At 49.0% G+C, this 19,988-nt stretch overlaps 2 protein-coding genes across 7 annotated transcripts in view; one reads left to right on the top strand and one right to left on the bottom strand.

Annotated features, from left to right (window-relative positions):
• zfand2a (zinc finger, AN1-type domain 2A) overlaps positions 1–19,988 on the bottom strand; it is a 47,818-nt gene that overhangs the window by 21,407 nt on the left and 6,423 nt on the right. For 3 of the 4 annotated variants that reach the window (XM_086000247.1, XM_086000245.1, XM_086000244.1), the window contains exons 2-4: positions 7,190–7,327; positions 5,346–5,440; positions 3,249–3,380 (exon numbers count right to left, since the gene is read on the bottom strand). In XM_086000247.1, coding sequence (XP_085856373.1) covers positions 3,249–3,380; positions 5,346–5,440; positions 7,190–7,244 — 282 coding nt within the window. In that variant the 5' untranslated portion in view covers positions 7,245–7,327. Of the gene's footprint in view, positions 1–3,248; positions 3,381–5,345; positions 5,441–7,189; positions 7,328–11,335; positions 11,699–19,988 lie in introns of those variants that run through there. The other variant, XM_086000248.1, reaches the window with a different exon arrangement.
• shmt1 (serine hydroxymethyltransferase 1 (soluble)) overlaps positions 9,506–19,988 on the top strand; it is a 60,489-nt gene continuing 50,006 nt past the window's right edge. For 2 of the 3 annotated variants that reach the window (XM_086000240.1, XM_086000241.1), the window contains exon 1: positions 9,541–9,776. Coding sequence is in view for 1 of the 3 variants with exons in the window: in XM_086000238.1 (XP_085856364.1) it covers positions 15,330–17,909 (2,580 nt within the window). In the remaining 2 variants the exon portion in view is untranslated. Of the gene's footprint in view, positions 9,777–14,342; positions 18,654–19,988 lie in introns of those variants that run through there. The other variant, XM_086000238.1, reaches the window with a different exon arrangement.

Below are 19,988 nucleotides of genomic sequence, written 5' to 3' on the forward strand. Positions count from 1 at the left end.
CAGTCATTTACAGGAAACTTTCTGGTATCCGGCACGGACGGGACCGACCTGGTGCCGGTCCATCAACAATGCCGGATAACCGAACGCTATAGTTAAAAGATACGGAGCTCAGAGCTCCGTCTAAAGCAACAAACCCTGTTGCTTAGCTTCAAAACAATCGGCACAACTTGCAAGCGTCTCTGTAGCTTAGCAACAGCTTCAGCTACACCCTTGCACAGCCACAAATGAGTAAAAAAAGTAACTAAAAGTAAAAAAAGTTATCTGAACCGACTCCTGAATTTTGCCGGTGGATAGAGCGTTCCGGTTATTTAGTGGCCGGTTAATCAAAAGTTTCCTGTACCACAACTCACTGTTCTGTCCTTCAGCCAATTCCTTATCCAAGCTGCCACTGACCCACCTATTCCATGAGCCTCAATTTTGTTACCCAGCCTTCTATGTGGTACTTTGTCAAACACCTTCCTAAAATCCATGTAGACAACATCCATTGCATTCCTTTCATCAATCCTCCCTGTTACATCATCAAAAAATTCAACTGATTAGTCAAACACGATCTGCCTTTTACAAATCCGTGTTGGCTCTCCTTAATTAGCTTAAACTTCTCCAAGTGCCCATTAATTTTTTCCTTGATTATTGTTTCTAAAATTTTACCCACCACTGATGTTAAACTGACCAGCCTGTAGTTACTAGGATTGTCCTTACACCCTTTCTTGAACAACGGTGTCACATTTGCCACTTTCCAATCCTCAGGCCCCCTCCCCCGCATCTAGGGATGCCCACATCTGCTGCTACTCGACTACACAGTCGCCCCTTGGTACAAAATGGGCTGTAGGGGTCATCACCTGCAGCCAGCGTGCTGAAAATAGACAGTGGGACTCATTTCCTGGCAGGATACAGGGATTAACCTAGGGCGCAGGAAATTTTGATTTGCGGCGTGGAGAATAAAAGCCAAACATAGAAGATAGGAGCAGGAGTAGGCCATTCGGCCCCTCGAGCCCGTTCCGCCATTTAATGAGATCATGGCTGATCATCCAAATTCAGTACCCGGTCCCTGCCTTCTCCCCATATCCCTTGATCCCTTTAGCCTTAAGAAATATATCTAACTCTTTCTTGAATATATTTAATAAGTTGGCCTCAACTGCCTTCTGTGGTAGAGAATTCCACAGGTTCACCACTCTGGGTGCAGAAATTCCTCCTCATCTCAGTCCTAAATGGCTTACCCCTTATCCTTAGACTGTGACCCCCTGGTTCTGGACTCCCCGACCATCGGAACATCCTTCCTGCATCTAGTCTGTCTAGTCCTGTTAGAATTTTATAAGTTTCAATGAGATCCCCTTTCATTCTTCTAAACTCCAGCGAGTATAAGCCCAATCGACCCAATCTCTCCTCATACGTCATCCCTGCCATCCCAGGTATCAGTCTGGTGAATCTTCGCTGCACTCCCTCCATGGCAAGAACATCCTTCCTCAGATAAAGCAACTAAAACTGCACACAAAGAGCACTAATGTCAGCTCTGGGGTTCAAACTGAAAATGTCCAAGAACCTACCACCACTAGAACTACCGGGCTACCTGATAAGTTGCGAGTGGGGGGGGTAGGGTTATCCCATTTTAATCTTGTTCCTTTCTCTTCCCCTCCTTGCACCCCCCCACCCCCACCCCATCCGTTACATCCAGATTTTATTTTGGATACCTCCTTCTCACTTACCTGAACAGGCAACTTACAGCCATCTACCACTGCACCTCTTGGGGACAGACACTATAAATTAGGGGGGAAAACACTCGCCATCTGCTGCCTGCCTCCAGCGCGAGACACAGCACGTGCGCGCGAGAGCTGCAGCTGCAAAGCCAAGCTCACAGTATACTGGTTCATCAGCACCACTTTGGAAATGTTATTGCAAGACATACAAAGCTAGGAGTGTTGTCCTGTAATATTAAATATATAGACACATATACTATTTTCAAGGATTATATGCCAACATCTCTTAACGGTTTAGTAAATGCAGCATCTGGTGCAATACTGAGCCATACAGACAAGGAAGGTGCCAATTTCAGCCACTGGTACCTCACCCGAGTGAGAATTATTCATCTGCCTGCCTCATCAGCAGATTACCTAACTGCAGGGGGCATCACCGCCAAGTTTGATTCTGCCCTCGCCCGACATCCACACATCGCTGGACAGCAAACAGGAGCAGAAATCCTGCATCACCTTCCCCTCCCTAATCTGGGTGGGTGTTCAGGCCAACTGTAGTGCCCGACGAACTCCGCAGAGGCCAGGGAACAAACTACAGGCCTTGCTGGCTAGCACGGCTCAATAACTCACTGGATAAGCTAGACTGGGCCGCTGGGATGAAGCAGCTGGTGCCAGGCTTGTTCCACAGTTATGTGCCAAGCCAGCTGAGCTCAAAGGGCAGCAGTGGGTTGCTACAATTGGCATCCAGCACTCCTGGTCGAGAGAGAGGGGAAAAAACAGAACCACCAGGATTCCTGCACCCAATTGTTTATCCAGCAAACCCTGTTGGAAAGGATGTGCCCACATCAGTTGAGAACAGGATTGGCTGTGAAGTTCCCCAGGTTGTTAACCGAGAAAGAATCGGCATTTATATAGCGCCTTTCACAGCCGCAGGGCACCCCAAAGCACCTTAGATCGTGAAAGGCGCTATATAAACGCTTTCACATTGGAAGTACTTTTGAAGTATAGTAACTGTTGCAATGTGGGAAATGCAGCAGCCAACTTGCACACAGCAAGCTCCCACAAACAGCAACGAGATAAATGACCAGATAATCTGTTTTCTTTTTTTATGGTTGAAGGATAAATATCGGCCAGGACACAGGGGAGCACTCCCCTGCTTTGAAATAGTGCCATGGGATCTTTTACGTCCATCTGGAGGGGGCAGACGAGGCCTCGGTGTAACACCTCAGCCAAAGGACGGCACCTCCGACAGTGCAGCATTCCTTCAGTACTGCACTGGAGTGCCAGCCTAGATTCTGTGCCCAGGTCTCTGGAGTGGGACTTGAACCCACGACCTCCTGACTCAAGAGGAGAGTGCTACCCACTGAGCCAAGGCCAACACCTGACAGCTTACAGACACACTACCCAAGCTTACCCCTGAAGAATGGCAACTTCAGCAAGATACCGGATGACGACCAGCATCGTGGCACTGTACTTCAGCATGAGCCAGGAAAGGGGAAGAAAAGTGGAAAAAATAATAAAGCTCAACAATCTACTGAATGTAGAGGGAAAAGGCCTTACCTTACGCTTTTTCTGGGCAGGGTCAGATTTACACTCTCTGTCTATGTGTTCACCAACCCGAATGTCTGGCATTTCTCCCCTTCTGACAGGAACTGGGGTGTTGCACAGCGGACACACTGGTACCTGTATGTCCTGAAGATAATCAAGTACACATTAAATACAGCCAGATGAAACAGTTCCCCTTCAAATCACACACCACTCGTGGCCATATACTGCAGTTCCTTCTTTGTCACTGGGTCAAAATCCCCAAATTCCCTGACAAAACATTATGGGAACAAGGGACGACAAAACATCTTGCCTTTGTCAAACATAACCCCTCCCACCTTTTTAAATCTGTACATGCCCTGTTCCCGTCAGAACAATTTCTGTGGAGGTGTGACAACAAAACATACGCCTCAGCTAGATCTGCTGTTGCGGTTCATAAATAAATCAGGGACTAGCTCAAATCTACTTAGAGCTGAAGAGGTAACAGAGAGTGTAGACAAGGGTAATGCAGTAGATGTAATTTATCTGGATTTTCAAAAGGCCTTCGATAAGGTACCCCACAATAGACTGATGAACAAGGTCAGAGAATGCGGAGTCAGGGGCCAAGTAGCAGAATGGGTAGCTCACTGGCTTCAAGGCAGAAAGCAGAGAGTAGAGGTAAAAGGTAGCTATTCACAGTGGCAGAAGGTGGGTAGTGGTGTTCCACAATGATCGGTGCTGGGACCACTGTTGCGCACAATTAAGACTTTGGAATCAAAAACACAATTTCTAAATTTGCAGATGACACCAAATTTTTTGGGGGGGGGGGGGTAGTCAATACTGAGGAGGACTGCAACAAATTACAGGAGGACATTAATAAACTTGCAGAATGGGCATATAATTGGCAAATGAAGTTCAACACAAATAAATGTGAAGTATTATATTTTGGTAGGAAGAATAGGGAGGTCACTTATCACTTGGAGGGTGCGAGTCTAGGTGGGGTAGAGGAACAAAGGGATCTCGGAGTACAAATACACAAATCACTAAAGTTGCGACACAGGTTAGCAAGGCCATAAAAAAGCAAATCAAGCACTAGGGTTTATTTCTAGAGATACAGAATTGAAAAGTAGGGAAGTTATGCTAAACCTGCATTGAACCTTGGTTAGACCACACTTGGAGTACTGCGTACAATTCTGGTCGCCATATTATAAAAAGGATATAGAGGCACTGGAGAGAGTGCAGAGAAGATTTACAAGGATGATACCAGAATGCGAGGGTATACATATCAGAAAAGGATGAACAGGCTGGGTCTCTTTTCTCTTGAAAAAAGGCTGTGGGGTGACCTAATAAAGGTCTTTAAAATCATGAGAGGTTTTGATAGAGTGGATACAGAGAGAGTGTTTCCACTTGTGGGGAAGAGCATAACTAGAGGCCATCAATATAAGATAGTCACCAAGAAATCCAATAGGGAATTCAGAAGAAACTTCTTTACCCAGAGAGTGGTGAGAATGTGGAACTCGCTACCACAGGGAGTGGTTGAGGCGAATAGTATAGATGCATTTAAGGGGAGGCTAGATAAGCACATGAGGGAGAAGGGAACAGAGGGTTACACTGGTAGAGTTAGATGAGGAAAGACGGGAGGAGGCTCGTGTGGAACATAAACGCCGGCATGGACTGGTTGGGCCGAATGGCCTGTCTCTGTGTCGTATATCCTATGTAATACATGGAAATGAGCGAGACACATAATTCCTGCTCCAGATTGCTAGCCAGCGACTCCTGCTGGAAAGTGCACGTGGACAGGCTCAGGGTTGGTTGTGATGCCCTCCACAGTCATATAGCCCACTGACACTTACTGTCTAGGCTCACCGGAAGAAGAGTCATTTGAGCAAGATACCAGAGGGCTGCAAAGACCCGTGGAAGCAAACTCCAGTAGGTGTCAGTGAAGAAAAACGAAAAGGGAGAACACTAAAAAACTGTATTGCCTGCATTTTCTGAACTTTTTCCAGAGGGAATAGCCCTCACTTGAGTTGGTGGGAAATGTCAGACCTCAGATCAATTTAATGAGAGACTAAACAAAGGCCCTGTTTACATAGCCGAACGTACAAAGCACACGTTTAAGAACAGTATAGAAACCTTTTTATAGGAGGAGGTGCACTTATGCTCTGCATAGCTGATGTGGTCCTTGCAGAAAATCTGCGCACATGCATCACACTTCATGGGAAGAAAATCTGAAAGAGAAAAGAGGGATCTTAACAGGGTAAAACAGACAACAGGAGTGGATTTAGCACAAAAAGGCATTATATAATTCCATGCTTTTTTTTTAATATACATAGCGCCTTTAACATAGTAAAACATCCCAAAGCGCTTCACCGGAACGTAATCAGGCAAAAATTGACACCGAGCCAAAGGCGATATTTCGACAAGTAACCAAGCGCTAGGCCAAAGTGGTAAGTTTTTAAGAGCATCTTAAAGGAGTAGAGGGGTTAAAAGTCTTAGGGAGGGAATTCCAGAGCTTGGGGCTTAGACAGCCGAAGACACGGAAGCCTATGGTGCAGCGAAGGAAGTGGGGGATGCGCAAGAGGACAGAGTTAGAGTCAGAGAGTTATACAGCACAGAAAGAGGCCCTTCGGCCCATCGTGTCCGCGCCGGTCATCAAGCCCCGTCTATTCCAATCCCATTTTCCAGCACTTGGTCCGTAGCCTTGTATGCTATGGCATTTCAAGTGCTCATCTAAACGCTTCTTGAATGTTGTGAGGGTTCCTGCCTCTACCACCCTTTCAGGCAGTGAGTTCCAGATTCCAACCACCCTCTGGGTGAAAAAGTTTCTCCTCAAATCCCCTCTTAAACCTCCTGCCCCTTACCTTGAAACTATGCTCCCTGGTTATTGACCCCTCCACCAAGGGGAAAAGTTCCTTTCTATCTGCCCTATCTATGCCCCTCATAATTTGTACACCTCAATCAGCTCCCCCCTCAGCCTTCTCTGCTCAAAGGAAAACAACCCCAGCCTGTCCAGTCTCTCTTCATTGCTGAAACGCTCCAGCCCAGGTAACATCCTGGTGAATCTCCTCTGCACCCTCTCCAATGCAATCACATCCTTCCTAAAGTGTGGCGACCAGAACTGCACACAGTATTCCAGCTGTGGCCTAACTAGCTGAGTTCTTGGGGAGGGGTTGTAGGGCTGAAGGAGGTTACAGAGAAAGGGAGGAACGAGGCCATGGTGGTATTTGAACACAGGGATCATTTTAAAACAAGCCGTTGGTGGGCCGGGAGCCAAATGTAGGTCAGCGAGCACAGGGGTGATGGGTGAACGAGACTTGGTGTGGGCTAGAATACAGGCAGCAGAGTTTTGGATGAGCTAAAGTTTACGGAAGGTGGAAGGTGGGATGCCAGCCTGGAGAGGATTAGAATGGGGGAATATTGAAGCAACAATCGCATGGAGGAGGGTTTCAGCAGCAGATAAGCTGATGCAGGGGTGGTTACAGATGTGGAAGTAGGTGGTCCTTGTGATGGGCAGGATATGGTTTGGAAGCTCAGCTCAGGGTCCAATAGGATGCTGAAGTGGCACACAGTCTGGATCAGCCTAAAACAGTGGTAGAAGGTATGACCACAAGCCAGGGGACCCGCAAGCAATGTCCCTCTAAGCTGCGTGGCCACATCTGGAAGATCCTGTACAGGCCGCTCACTGGCTTTTCCATTTTAAATACCGCGCATGCGTGCAAATGTAAAGGAACCGCGCATTGAAAGAAACAGGCCGCGCAGAACAAAGTACAGCTGACAGGGAACATTGGCAGTAAGGTGCCTTTTTATAAAGGGAATTAACTGAGGCGGGGGGAGAAGAGAGGAGATTAAGGCCAGACACTCCGGATGAACTTGAATTTTCCCTTGAAGACAGTTTTATCCCTCCTATCCTACATAGTATACAATTCTGAAAACTGCGCGAAGAATAAGCAATATTTTAATAAAGTTTTCACCCTTACCCAGCCGTTTGCAGGAATTCTCGGAGCAGTGATTCCCCAGGTCAGGAAACTCCATTTCTGGACATGTATTCCCTCAATGCTATTGCTCAGGCGCTGGTGTGTCCAAGTCTGACTTTGCTGCTAGCGCTACCTGTAACACTATACAAGAGTTTCATTATTTGAAATACTATACACTCTGCAAAGAGACAGCTCACCAGTGCTGACAGTCAGGAGATTGAGCACACTAATAGAGGCAATATGCATTAATATCATGCAACGGAACAAATTTAAACAGAGAATAATCACACCATAAAGCTATTGAGGGGGGGGGGGGAAAGGAGTAGGCTACCCAAGTCTTTCACAGGAGGGTTAGAGGAGGTGACTGAAAGCTTGGTTGAAGAGGAGTGCAGAAGGCGGCTTTTAAAAGCAGCCAGGGAGGCAGAGGGGTTTGGGGAGGCAGTTCCATATAGGAGGGCCGAGATGCTGGAGGCTCTCGCACAAGATGGAGCGTAGTGGGGTTATGGGGGCAGAGAACACACAGATCAGAGTGGAGGAGTGAAGGGCATGGGAGGAGACACCAGACTGGAAAAGGTTGCAGAGAGCAAGGGGGGTGGGGGGGGTGAGACCATGGAGAGGTCTGAAGATGAGGATTTTAAATTCATTGAAGAATTGATATTCACTTCAAGTCGCTCATACTACAAGCAAGACCTGGAACCACCAGTACTTCACCAGAGAGTATGCTTTTACTCCGAAAGACACTGTCTTCGTGTGTAGAGTTATAGGGAGAAAAAATCCTTGCTAAACAGCTAATGTCGGTTTAGTAACTAAAAAACACAAAACCCTAAATTGTACCGCTGGGCTTTTTCATAATTTAAGTGGATACTGGAATTCTAGTGAGATTGTGTGCCAAGAGGGTACACCATGCGGCAGGAGGTTAGAGTCATGAGCACTCCGACTACCCGAAATCCCAATCCCATCGGAACCACCAAGGCAGTATCAAGCAGCAGCGAGGCACTTCAAAGAGAAAATAGTGCGCACTTCCTTAACAGTCCATTAGATTAATTAAAGCATCGCCCTGACCCTCCCCTTAGCCAGTACAATGGTGAATATGTATTGCAGGTGGAATTTATGGAGCATTAATATTGCAGGATTGTTTTCTGAAGGAGCTTAGCAATAGCTGTTCTTGTAAAAGCCATCCATTTATATAGCTAGACAGCGAGGCTGACCCGTGATAAAGGGCTTGGTGGGAATAATGGTCTTTTCCTGTCTAACAATTATTTTATCCTTATACCGCAAGGCAGTCTCGAGTGTTCCATTCCACTTTACAACAACTGCAAATGCAGAGTCATTTTCGAAAAGGGTCACTGCTTGCAACTACCTAGCTGGCACTGGTAATTTCTCCTGGTACCCAGGGAGTGTCTGCAAGAACTACGAGCCGCAAGCATGATTCATTGGCCTGTAATGGGCGTCACTGCACTACAGCTGCACAGCCCTCTCGCGGCCAAATGCACAACCAATCCACCGGGCATTTGCGCTGCCAGGGGCACCAGTCAAAGCCACTTTTGCTGGTGCACGTAACAAGTTTACTGTCAATAGTGCAGCCGCCAGTGTCGACCCACAAGAGAAAACTACACCAGTTTGATGAATTTCCCTTCAGTATTCAAAGCAGGTTTTGGGAGATAATTAAGACAGAGGATTAGTAGATTTTGCAACAATCATGATGATATTAAAAAGGGTAGAGAGAAAAAGCAGGGAGCTAGGATTACAATTGATGGCATCAACATTGGCACCGTAAGGTGAATAGTCTCTTTCATACTGAAATTTCAGATTTTATTAAGTTCTATAATACAGTTCTCCCGCTAAACCACATCTCGCACACGCATGTTCAAAGGATCAACTGGGTAGGATCAGTCTCCACGCATAGTTTCAGGAGGAGTTTGAAAGCCAGAGTAGAATTACCCTTCTTGCTGACTGGTTCTTACTGTACGACATAGGTTTAAGCATCAATCTCTTTTGAAATGCACACTGGGTGCGAGCGAGAATTGAGGAGGAGGCAACATTCCTCTGCGGAGCAAGATACGCTATGTCAAAGTGTCGGAACTCAAACACAGAACTCGATCCTCATGCAAGTCTTTTGTAACAGCTTACTGTGCCAGCCTTGAGAGAGAGATATGGGGCAGCCATCTAAGAGGCAAGATCAAGTATCTCCACAAATCAAGCTGACTTGATAACATGATAAAGATAGCCCCCCTGTGATGCTAATCATATTACACTGACAGCCGCTGTAGATTCTGCAGCAGTTGCTATAAGTTGTAAACCAATTTAATAAAGGTTTCCCAATGGTTTAAGTGAGCCACATGGCCACAAATCTAGATCCAAATAGATCGGCAGCTGGGGTGCGGTCAGTTGGTTGCAGCATGCTGGGCTAGAGAGGAGGGGGAAAAAAATCCATGCCAGTGTTCGCGCTCTCGATTGCTGCTGTGAAGGGCAGGAGAGAGACCTGGGTCAGGCTTGGCTGCAATATTCCTGCCCCCCCGAGTTCAACAGCCTGCCAGAGCTCACCGAGCACTTGGGTGAGACAGAGGGTGAGCAGGACCCACGGAGCCAGGTGAGTCAGCATCCGAGGGCAGAATTTGTTTTAAAAAGTTGATTTTGTTTTGCTGGGAAAATCAGTTGAAATTGTATCTGATCAGGCCAGTTGTGACTAAAATTTCAACTTTAACAAACATGTTTACAGCAGTCCCGTGGAGGAATACCAGTGGCGCCTGGGATGGAAATACCAATGGGAATAAAAGCAAGTGTTTACAAAACATGTTTACTGGATATTACAACTAAACACAATGGCCCGGAATTTGCAGTCAGCGGCGAAGCGACAGCACTCAAAGAAAGCTACCCATAAAGATCTTGCAATCTCTGTGGCGAAAGTTTTAGCTTTCTCGACCTTAATCTGATTGTAGCATAGAGCAGCAGTGATGTCATCAAGCTGTCTAATCAGCCAATCACACCGAAGAATTCCCAGAAAGCAAACCAGGAAATAAAAGGCCCCGATTATCACTCACTTAAAAAAAAAATTTTTAATTTAACAGGAGAGCGAAATATTGGGACATATACATGGGGTTACGATAGAAGTTGAAATACCATAAATTTAAAAAAAAAATTAATCTAGTAATCATAATTGAGAAATTTGACATTTCACAAATATAAAATTAGTTTTTCCAGAACCGTTGTTCAGCAGTCAACCCCTGTTAAAACCCCAGTTACACCTATTTCAACAAGGATTAACTTTTTATGGGGTGTTTAACAGATATTAGAGTGGAAAAGGGGAGGTTTGTCAGCTCAAGTGATTTCATTGATTGCAGGCTAATGAAGAGTTTCATAGCGCAGTCTGCGGTGGAGCAGGGAATGATTGACCGCAACTTCAGGATTTCCGTAATAACAGAAAATGCTGGAAATACTCAGCAGGCCAGGCCGCATCCGTGGAGAGAGAAACAGGGTTAACGTTTCAGGTCTGGGACCCTTCATCAGAACTGGAAAAAGCTGGAGATGTAACAGATATTAAGCAGGTGCAGAGACAGCGGGGGGGGGGGGGGGGGGGTTTAGGAGGGGAGGAAGAAATTGAAATCCTGAAGACGCAGTCAGTTTCGGAGGGGTAATCATAGCAAACACCGACAGTTTCGCTGTCACTACCACTGCAAAATCCGGGCCAACGTAGCGAGAAATTGTGGCGCTAAACTGGATTAGCAGCATCTTTGGACGTATTCAGTCACATCTCTTCTTGCTCCCAGTTCTGTTACCCTCCACCGCTGCCAACTTTCTCCATACCATGCCAAAGCCAAACCCCTGTATACTTCTCTGTATCTCACATCAAGTCGCAACAAAAAAAAAACAGCTGTGATGTTGCCATGTCTGAGAAGTACAGGAAACGCTTTTTTATCCAGCACCGACGGGACCGGCGTGGTGCCGGTTTATCAAAAAGTCCGGATTACAGAGAGGTATAGTTAAAAGGTACTAGAGCTCCATACACAGCAACAAATCCAGGCTTCCCTGTTGCTTAGCAACAGATGCAGGAACCCCGGCCACAGACCAAGCGTCCCTATTGCTTAGCAACAAGTGCAGGAACCCGTTACACAGCCACAGATCCAGGAACTAATATGAAGTAAAACTTACTTGAACCTACTCCTGAATTTTGCCGGTTAACAGAGATTTCTGGTTATTTAGGTGCCAGTAAATCGAGTGTTTCCTGTATACAATATTCAAGGCCTGAAGTTCCTACCCAAGGGTCCTTATTTCAGATGCTAACTGACTCGTTGAGCATTTCCAGCCATTTGTTATTTCATATTTGCAGCAGTCGCTGATTTTCTTTTTATAAAGTATCACTTGATCCACGACATTCCACGGTCACACCTTAATATTAGACGCCAAAGAGAAAGGTGGCAGGGCTGGTGCAGTTCTGTTCAACGCGCCAACCTGTTGTGCCGTGAACTGAACGGGGATTAAGCTGTACCCGCAGTTCCCTACAGTCTGAAAACACAAACACTGTGGGGGAAATGCAGAGCACAGGTCAGGAACTGCAGAGGGAGGAAGAGTTACTGTACAAAGTCACCGAGCCACTCAATGCAGCTACCTATAGCCAGTTACATTTGTAACTAGAATCAGATTAAAAAGCAATCCAACCAGACTCCGAGTACACACGCTACAGGTAGTTTTTCTACATAATTAGTTAGGCAACTTACTAAATTTAATAGCCTGCATGAATGCAAGGCTACTCTCGAGCTGCATTTTCAAATGCGGCAACTATGCACTAGAGAGGGTACAGAGATTATTTACGAGCATGTTACCAGGACTGGAGAATTTTAGCTATGAGGAAAGATTGGATAGGCTGGGGTTGTTTTCTTTGGAGCAGAGGAGGCTGAGGGGAGACTTGATTGAGGTGTATAAAATTGAGGGGCCTAGATAGAGTGGATAGGAAGGACCGATTTCCCTCAGCAGAGAGCTCAATAACCAGGGGGCATAGATTTAAAGTAATTGGTAGAAGGATTAGAGGGGAGTGGAGGAGAAATGTTTTCACCCAGAGGGTGGTGGGGGTCTGGAACTCACTGCCTGAAAGGATTGTAGAGGCAGAGACCCTCAGCACAGTACTTGGATATGCACTTGAATTGCCGCAACCTACAGACCAAGAGCTGGAAAGTGGGATTAGGCTGGATAGCTCTTTTTCGGCCTGGCACAAACACGATGGGCCGAATGGCCTCCTTCTGTACTGTAAATGTCTAAGATTCTATGTTCTGCAGTGAAAAGTGAAATTGTCACATAATTTTACATGCAAGTGCCTGAGGCTCATTACGAAGACAGCAAGTGTCTGCTATGCTTCGCACTATACATGGCGATTCTGGCATTTCAGCAAGGATTCTGCCTCATCAAAACCCGTGACAAGGCGCTCACAGTGACAGGGGAAGAGGCTCACGTGTAAGCCTGGAATGCTCACACCACCGACAGTTTAATATGAGCCTTCACAGTGAGCACTCAGCAGTTACAGCAAACAGGAAGGTTATATTTACCATACACTACTGTGAGCTAAGTGAGGCGGCACTTCCGGCTCGAGGGGCCTAGACCCAGTTCAAGATGTTGGGGGGGGGGGGGGGGGTTTCTAGCATCCTCTGGAGGCAGTTGCATCCAGGCAGAAAGATTGAACGGCCATCTCCAGGAGGTGCCAGCTGACAGCTTTTCTTGCCACAGACAGACTGAGCAGTCAAGTCTCTCCCGACAAGCTGACATTATTACCATGTACAAATCTTCCCAAATGATCTGGGGAAGGTACAGAATAGTCATATTGTAGAACGGTACATGGACAAACTTGCACAGGCAGTACGTTTGTTGCACAATCGCAACACGAGTAAGCCCGATTTCACAGCACTTAAGTGACAGCTGTGGCTCAGTTGGTAGCACCCTTGCCTCGGAGTCAGAAGGCCGTGGGTTCAGGTCCCACTCCAGAGACTCGAACACGAAAAATCTAAGCCGACGCTCGTGTGTCGTGCGGAGGGAGTGCTGCACAGTCGGAGGTGCCATCTTTCAGAGGAGACGTTAACCTCTCAGGTGGACGTGACTGATCCTGAGGCACCATTGCGAAGAGGAGCAGAGGAGTTCTCCTCGGTGTCCTGGCTAATATTTATCCCTCAATCAACATCACTGAAAACAGATTATCTGGTCATTATCACATTGCTGTTTGTGGGAGCTTGCTGTGCGTAAATTGGCTGCTGTGTTTCCTACATTACAACAGTGACTACACTTCATTGGCTGTAAAGCGCTTTGGGACGTCCCGAGGTTGTGAAAGGCGCTATAGAAATACAAGCCATATTTTTCCTGTGCTATATTATAGGCTGCTTCAAGATCTTTTTCCTCATAAGTGCAGCAGAAGTCTAGCCCTTCCTCAGTGCCCAGCTTACTAACTCCTCAAAGCCAGTTTACCCCCAATGGAGTCTCCCAACAAAAGTATTCGACAAATAAACATTTATTTTTCCCTGTTTTCGTTAACTAGACTGTCACAAAACAAAAGGAACAAGTGCCAATGCACTAATGGAGCTTCATGCCACAAGTCAGGAGTGTGATGGAATACTCTCCACTTGCCTGGATGAGTGCAGCTCCAACAACACTCAAGAAGCTCGACACCATCCAGGACAAAGCGGCCCACTTGATCGGCGCCCCACCCACCACCTTAAACATTCACTCCCTCCACCACCGGCGTACCATGGCTGCAGTGTGTACCATCTACAAGATGCACTGCAGCAACTCGCCAAGGCTTCTTCGACAGCACCTCCCAAACCCACAACCTCTACCACCTAGAATGACAAGGGCAGCAGGCGCATAGGAACACCACTGTGGTAAACCACTTTTATCGTTCACTATCGTTACACTATAGTTATCACTGTTATATCGTTATCACTGTTCACACTGTTGTATCACTATACGAGGTCGCCTCTTGTCACGCTGTTATACCTGGGCTGACCACTGCTGACTCCGCCCATGGCTCCACCTACCTGCCCAGGTATAAAGGTGGTCGACTGGCTGGTATTCCTCCTTGTTGGATCCGATCACCCACGAGGGTGGGCTCTGTTATTTAGCCAATAAAAACCTATAGTTACTTTCTTAACTCGTCGCTTTTCATTGGATGAATTGATAGGTATATCAATTTTATTGGCTAAATTTTAAAATGTCGACACCTGGACAGTCGAACGACCAGCCAAGCGACCAGCCAGACGCCCAGCTACAACAGCCACAGCAGCCTGCCTGGCTGCAAGCCCTCAGACCACCGTACCTGGACCTAAATCCACAGGCAGAAAACTCAGCCCTCGACTTTGAACACTGGCTGAGCTGCTTCGAAGCCTACCTGGGAGAATCCGGCGTGCCTCAGAAATCCATGCTAAGAGTTCTGAACGCCCAAGTGAGCCCTAAAGTATTCGCACTCATCCGGGACCTCAAAACATACGAGGACGCCATCAACCGGCTGAAAAGACAGTACCAAACCCCGGTAAATTCCATGTATGCCAGACACCTCCTAAGATCCCGCCCGCAACAGCCAGGAGAGCCCGTGGAGGAATTTTTACGGGTGCTACAAGCACTCGGCAGAGACTGTAACTTTAAAGCGGTAACGGCGGCAGAAAATACTGAAGACAATGTCCGCGATGCCTTCGTGAAAGGCCTGCGGTCCGACTACTCACGGCAAAGACTACTGGAAGCAAGGGACCTCGACCTGGACAAAGCTGCAGCCCTCGCTCTCTCTCTAGAAGTGGCCCATCGGGACCTCGAGGCATACTCAAGGTACTGTAACTCGCGACCCTGGGACTTGGGACCGACCCCGACCGCGATACCCCCCGCAGCAACCCCCCTGGGACCTACCTCAGCGTCGGCGTCCCGGACCCGATCGAGACCGCCACCCCCGGTACCGGCTCCGACATCGGACCGCCGGCTGCTTCTTCTGCGGCCAGGCGAAACACCCGAGGTCGCGCTGCCCAGCCAGGAACTCTACCTGCTCAAACTGTATGAAGAAAGGCCACTTCGCTAAGGCCTGCAGAGGTGGATCATCAGAGGCCAGCAGTGCCTCATGCGAGCTGTGGGGGCAGCCATCTTCCTTCAAGGCAACAGAGGCCAGCATCCCCACATGTGAGTCATGGGGCGGCCATCTTTGATACAGGCAACCGACACCAGCAGTGCCTCATGTGAGTTACGGGGGCAGCCATCTTCTCCGCCATTTTGTCCAACCTCGTGGGAGACGCCATTTTACCCACCACGCTCGACCGCCACCGTGCCTCTAGACCCGACTACCGCCTCACCCGCAGACTACAACGACTCGCTCAGCTATACACTAGCCTCCGTCTCACTGGACCAAGCCCGCCCGCATCACCTGTCCAAGTCAATGATGGACATCAGAGTAAACGGCCACGCCACGACCTGCCTGTTCGACAGCGGAAGCACGGAGAGTTTCATCCACCCAGACACGGTGAGCCACTACTCCCTCCCTGTCCTGCCAACGCGCAACCGGATCTCGATGGCATCGAGATCCCACGCCACAGACATCAGCGGCTACTGTGTTGTGACCCTATCGGTTAAGGGTACGGAGTATAAAAATTTTAAACTCCTCGTCCTTCCCCAGCTATGCGCCGCCGTCCTACTAGGGTTAGACTTCCAATCCCACCTCCAAAGCGTCACGCTAGCATACGGCGGACCCCTCCCCCCACTCACAGTCGACAACCAACAGATTTTAAACCGCCCACCGCGTAACACCTGCGGCCTATCCACCCTCAAGGTCCCGCCACCTTCCCTGTTCGCTAACCTCACCCCCGACTGCAAACCCGTCGCGACCAAGAGCAGGCGGTACAGCGCCGGGGACAGAGCTTTCATTAGCTCTGAGGTGCAGCGTCTCCTGAAGGAGGGCATCATCGAGGGGAGCACCAGCCCCTGGCGTGCCCAGGTCGTGGTCGTTAAGACCGGCAATAAAAACCGCCTGGTCATCGACTACAGCCAGACCATAAACAGGTACACCCAGCTGGACGCATACCCCCTTCCCCGCATATCTGATATGGTCAATCAGATTGCGCAGTACCGGGTATTCTCCACCATCGACCTTAAGTCGGCCTATCACCAACTCCCTATCCGCCCTGAGGACCGCCAGTATACAGCCTTCGAGGCGAATGGCCGCCTCTACCACTTCCTTAGGGTCCCCTTCGGCGTCACCAACGGGGTTTCGGTCTTCCAAAGGGAGATGGACCGGATGGTTGACCAGAACGGGCTGCATGCCACGTTCCCCTACCTAGATAACGTCACCATCTGCGGCTGCGACCGGCAGGACCATGACGTTAATCTGGAGAGATTCCTCCGTACGGCCCAACGGCTGAACCTCACCTACAATAAGGAGAAATGTGTGTTTAACACCTCGCGCCTTGCCATCCTCGGCTGTGTAGTAGAGAACGGAGTCATCGGCCCCGACCCCGAAAGAATGCGTCCCCTCATGGAGCTACCCCTCCCCCACTGTCCAAAGGCTCTGAAGAGAACCCTGGGGCTCTTCACCTACTATGCCCAATGGGTGCCCAATTATGCAGACAAAGCCAGACCCCTCATGAAGTCCACATCCTTCCCCCTTACGGAGGAAGCGTGCGCAGCCTTCTCCCTCATTAAGGGAGACATCGCCAAGGCCACAATGCACGCAGTGGACGAGTCCATCCCCTTCCAAGTGGAGAGCGATGCATCCGACTTCGCCCTAGCCGCTACCCTTAACCAGGAGGGGAGACCAGTGGCCTTCTTCTCAAGGACCCTACAGGGCCCTGAGATCCGACACTCGTCGGTCGAGAAGGAGGCCCAAGCGATTGTGGAGGCGGTACGACGCTGGAGGCATTACCTGGCAGGCAAACGATTTACCCTCCTCACCGACCAGCGTTCGGTCGCTTTTATGTTTAATAACAAGCTGAGGGGCAAAATCAAGAATGACAAGATATTGAGGTGGAGAATCGAACTATCCACCTATGATTATGATATCTTGTACCGGCCAGGTAAGCTGAACGATCCCCCTGATGCTCTGTCACGAATTACATGCGCCAGCGCGCAAAGTGATAGACTTCAGACCCTCCACAACGACCTCTGCCACCCCGGGGTCACCAGACTTTACCACTTCATTAAGGCCCGCAACCTGCCATACTCCATCGAGGTGGTCAGGACCATGACCAGGAACTGCCAGACCTGTGCCGAGTGCAAACCGCACTTCTTTAGGCCGGACAGAGCAAGCCTGATCAAGGCCACTCGCCCCTTCGAGCGCCTGAGCATCGACTTTAAGGGGCCCCTCCCGTCCTCTGACCGTAATGTGTACTTCCTCAACATCGTTGATGAGTACTCCCGTTTCCCCTTTGCCTTCCCCTGCCCAGACATGACCAGTACCACGGTCATCAAATGCCTGAACGACCTCTTCGCCTTGTTCGGGTTCCCAAACTATATACATAGTGACCGGGGCTCCTCCTTCATGAGCGAGGAACTCCGTCAGTTCCTACTAGCGAGAGGTATTGCTGCAAGCAGGACCACCAGCTACAACCCCCGAGGGAACGACCAGGTAGAAAGAGAGAACGCGACGGTATGGAAGGCCGTCCTCTTAGCCTTAAAGTCTAAGGGCCTCCCAACCTCCCGCTGGCAGGAAGTCCTCCCGGCAGCCCTGCACTCCATCCGGTCACTACTCTGCACTGCCATTAACGCCACCCCCCCATGAACGAATGTTCGTTTTCCCCAGGAAGTCGACTACGGGAACCACACTGCCAACCTGGCTGACCTCCCCGGGGCCCATCCTGCTGCGAAAGCACGTGAGGACCCATAAAACGGACCCCCTGGTCGAAAAGGTGAACCTCCTGCACGCCAACCCCCAGTACGCCTATGTGGCTTACCCGGACGGGCGGGAGGACACAGTCTCCTTGCGAGACCTCGCACCCTCGGGCATTCCGGAGACACCACCTTTACCCCCCTCCCCACCCTCCCCCCCCCCCCCCCAATTCCAGCTCAGGTAGACGGCATGCCGGAACCCCACGAGCCTTCGCCGACCACGCAGACACCAGCATCAACACCGGAGAATGCAACACCGCCGCTGCGACGATCAGAAAGGCTTACGAGGCCTCCGGACAGACTGACTTACCAGAACTGGTAGTACACTTCACCCCGCCGGACTCAAATCTAAACAAGGGGTGAATGTGGTAAACCACTTTTATCGTTCACTATCGTTACACTATAGTTATCACTGTTATATCGTTATGACTGTTCACACTGTTGTATCACTATACGAGGTCGCCTCTTGTCACGCTGTTATACCTGGGCTGACCACTGCTGACTCCGCCCATGGCTCCACCTACCTGCCCAGGTATAAAGGTGGTCGACTGGCTGGTATTCCTCCTTGTTGGATCCAATCACCCACGAGGGTGGGCTCTGTTATTTAGCCAATAAAAACCTATAGTTACTTTCTTAACTCGTCGCTTTTCATTGGATGAATTGATAGGTATATCAACCACCACCTCCAAGTTCCCCTCCAAGTCACACACCATCCTGACTTGGAAGTATATCGCCGTTCCTCCGTCGTCGCTGGATCAAAATCCCGGAACTCCCTCCCTAACAGCACTGTGGGAGTACCTTCACCACACGGACTGCAGCGGTTCAAGAACTCACCACCACCTCAAGGGCAACTAGGGATGGGGCAATAAGCGCTGGCCTTGCCAGCGATGCTCATATCCCGTGAATGAATAAATAAATTTAAAGAATTTAGCAGAAACAAGTATCCAATTTGATGCCGAGTGGCTCTCATCGCCCCACTACTGTGCGAGGCTGCACTGCACAACTAAGTGAGGGGGACTCATCGATAGTGGGCATGAACAGTTGTCAGGGTGAAAATGGATGAGGGAATCAATTACACTCAAGGGGGAAATCACACACAAGGTCCATGACTTACAATTAAAAAATGACATCTTTGCTAGCTCCGCCAATAGCTCAGCAAGTTTATGCAGGGATCAGCTGAGCCATATAAACTACCACGGTCCTCGGTTTCATCCTTCAGTGCCGAGGGGGTTAGGGAAGGAAAAATAGGGCAGGGTTCCTACTCTTAGTCATTGCCCAGTGATCCCTGCCATTGGAGCAAGATACCAGGGGGACTGCCAGCACCCATGGCACCTTACTCCTACACCTTTAGGAGAGAGTTAGCCCCTTGGTGTGGCACTAGGTGTAGAGCCCAGGTGCCATCCTTCATCTATTCAGCGTCAGCTCATCTCAGTTGGGGTGGCAACAGTGGCACAATTAACCTCGGCACCCCTGGGCTGCGGAGTGGGAAAAGATACATAGAAACATAGAAGATAGGAGCAGGAGTAGGCCATTCGGCCCGTCGAGCCTGCTCCGCCATTCAACGAGATCATGGCTGATCATCCAAATTCAGTACCCTGTCCCTGCTTTCTCCCTTGATCCCTTTAGCCTTAAGAAATATATCCAACTCCTCCTTGAATATATTTAATGAATTGGCCTCAACTGCCTTCTTTGGTAGAGAATTCCACAGGTTCACCACTCTCTGGGTGAAGAAATTCCTCATCTCTGTCCTAAATGGCTTACCCCTTATCCTTAGACTGTGACCCCTGGTTCTGGACTCCCCTGCCATCGGGAACATCCTTCCTGCATCCAGTCTGTCTAGTCCTGTTAGAATATTAAGTTTCAATGAGATCCCCTCTCATTCTTCTAAACTCCAGCGAGTATAAGCCCAATCGACCCAATCTCTCCTCATACGTCATTCCTGCCATCCCAGGTATCAGTCTGATGAATCTTC

The sequence above is a fragment of the Somniosus microcephalus genome, chromosome 11 (assembly GCF_052327205.1).
Source record: "Somniosus microcephalus isolate GS21.2 chromosome 11, FLI_Smic_1.0, whole genome shotgun sequence".
Taxonomy (NCBI): domain Eukaryota; kingdom Metazoa; phylum Chordata; class Chondrichthyes; order Squaliformes; family Somniosidae; genus Somniosus; species Somniosus microcephalus.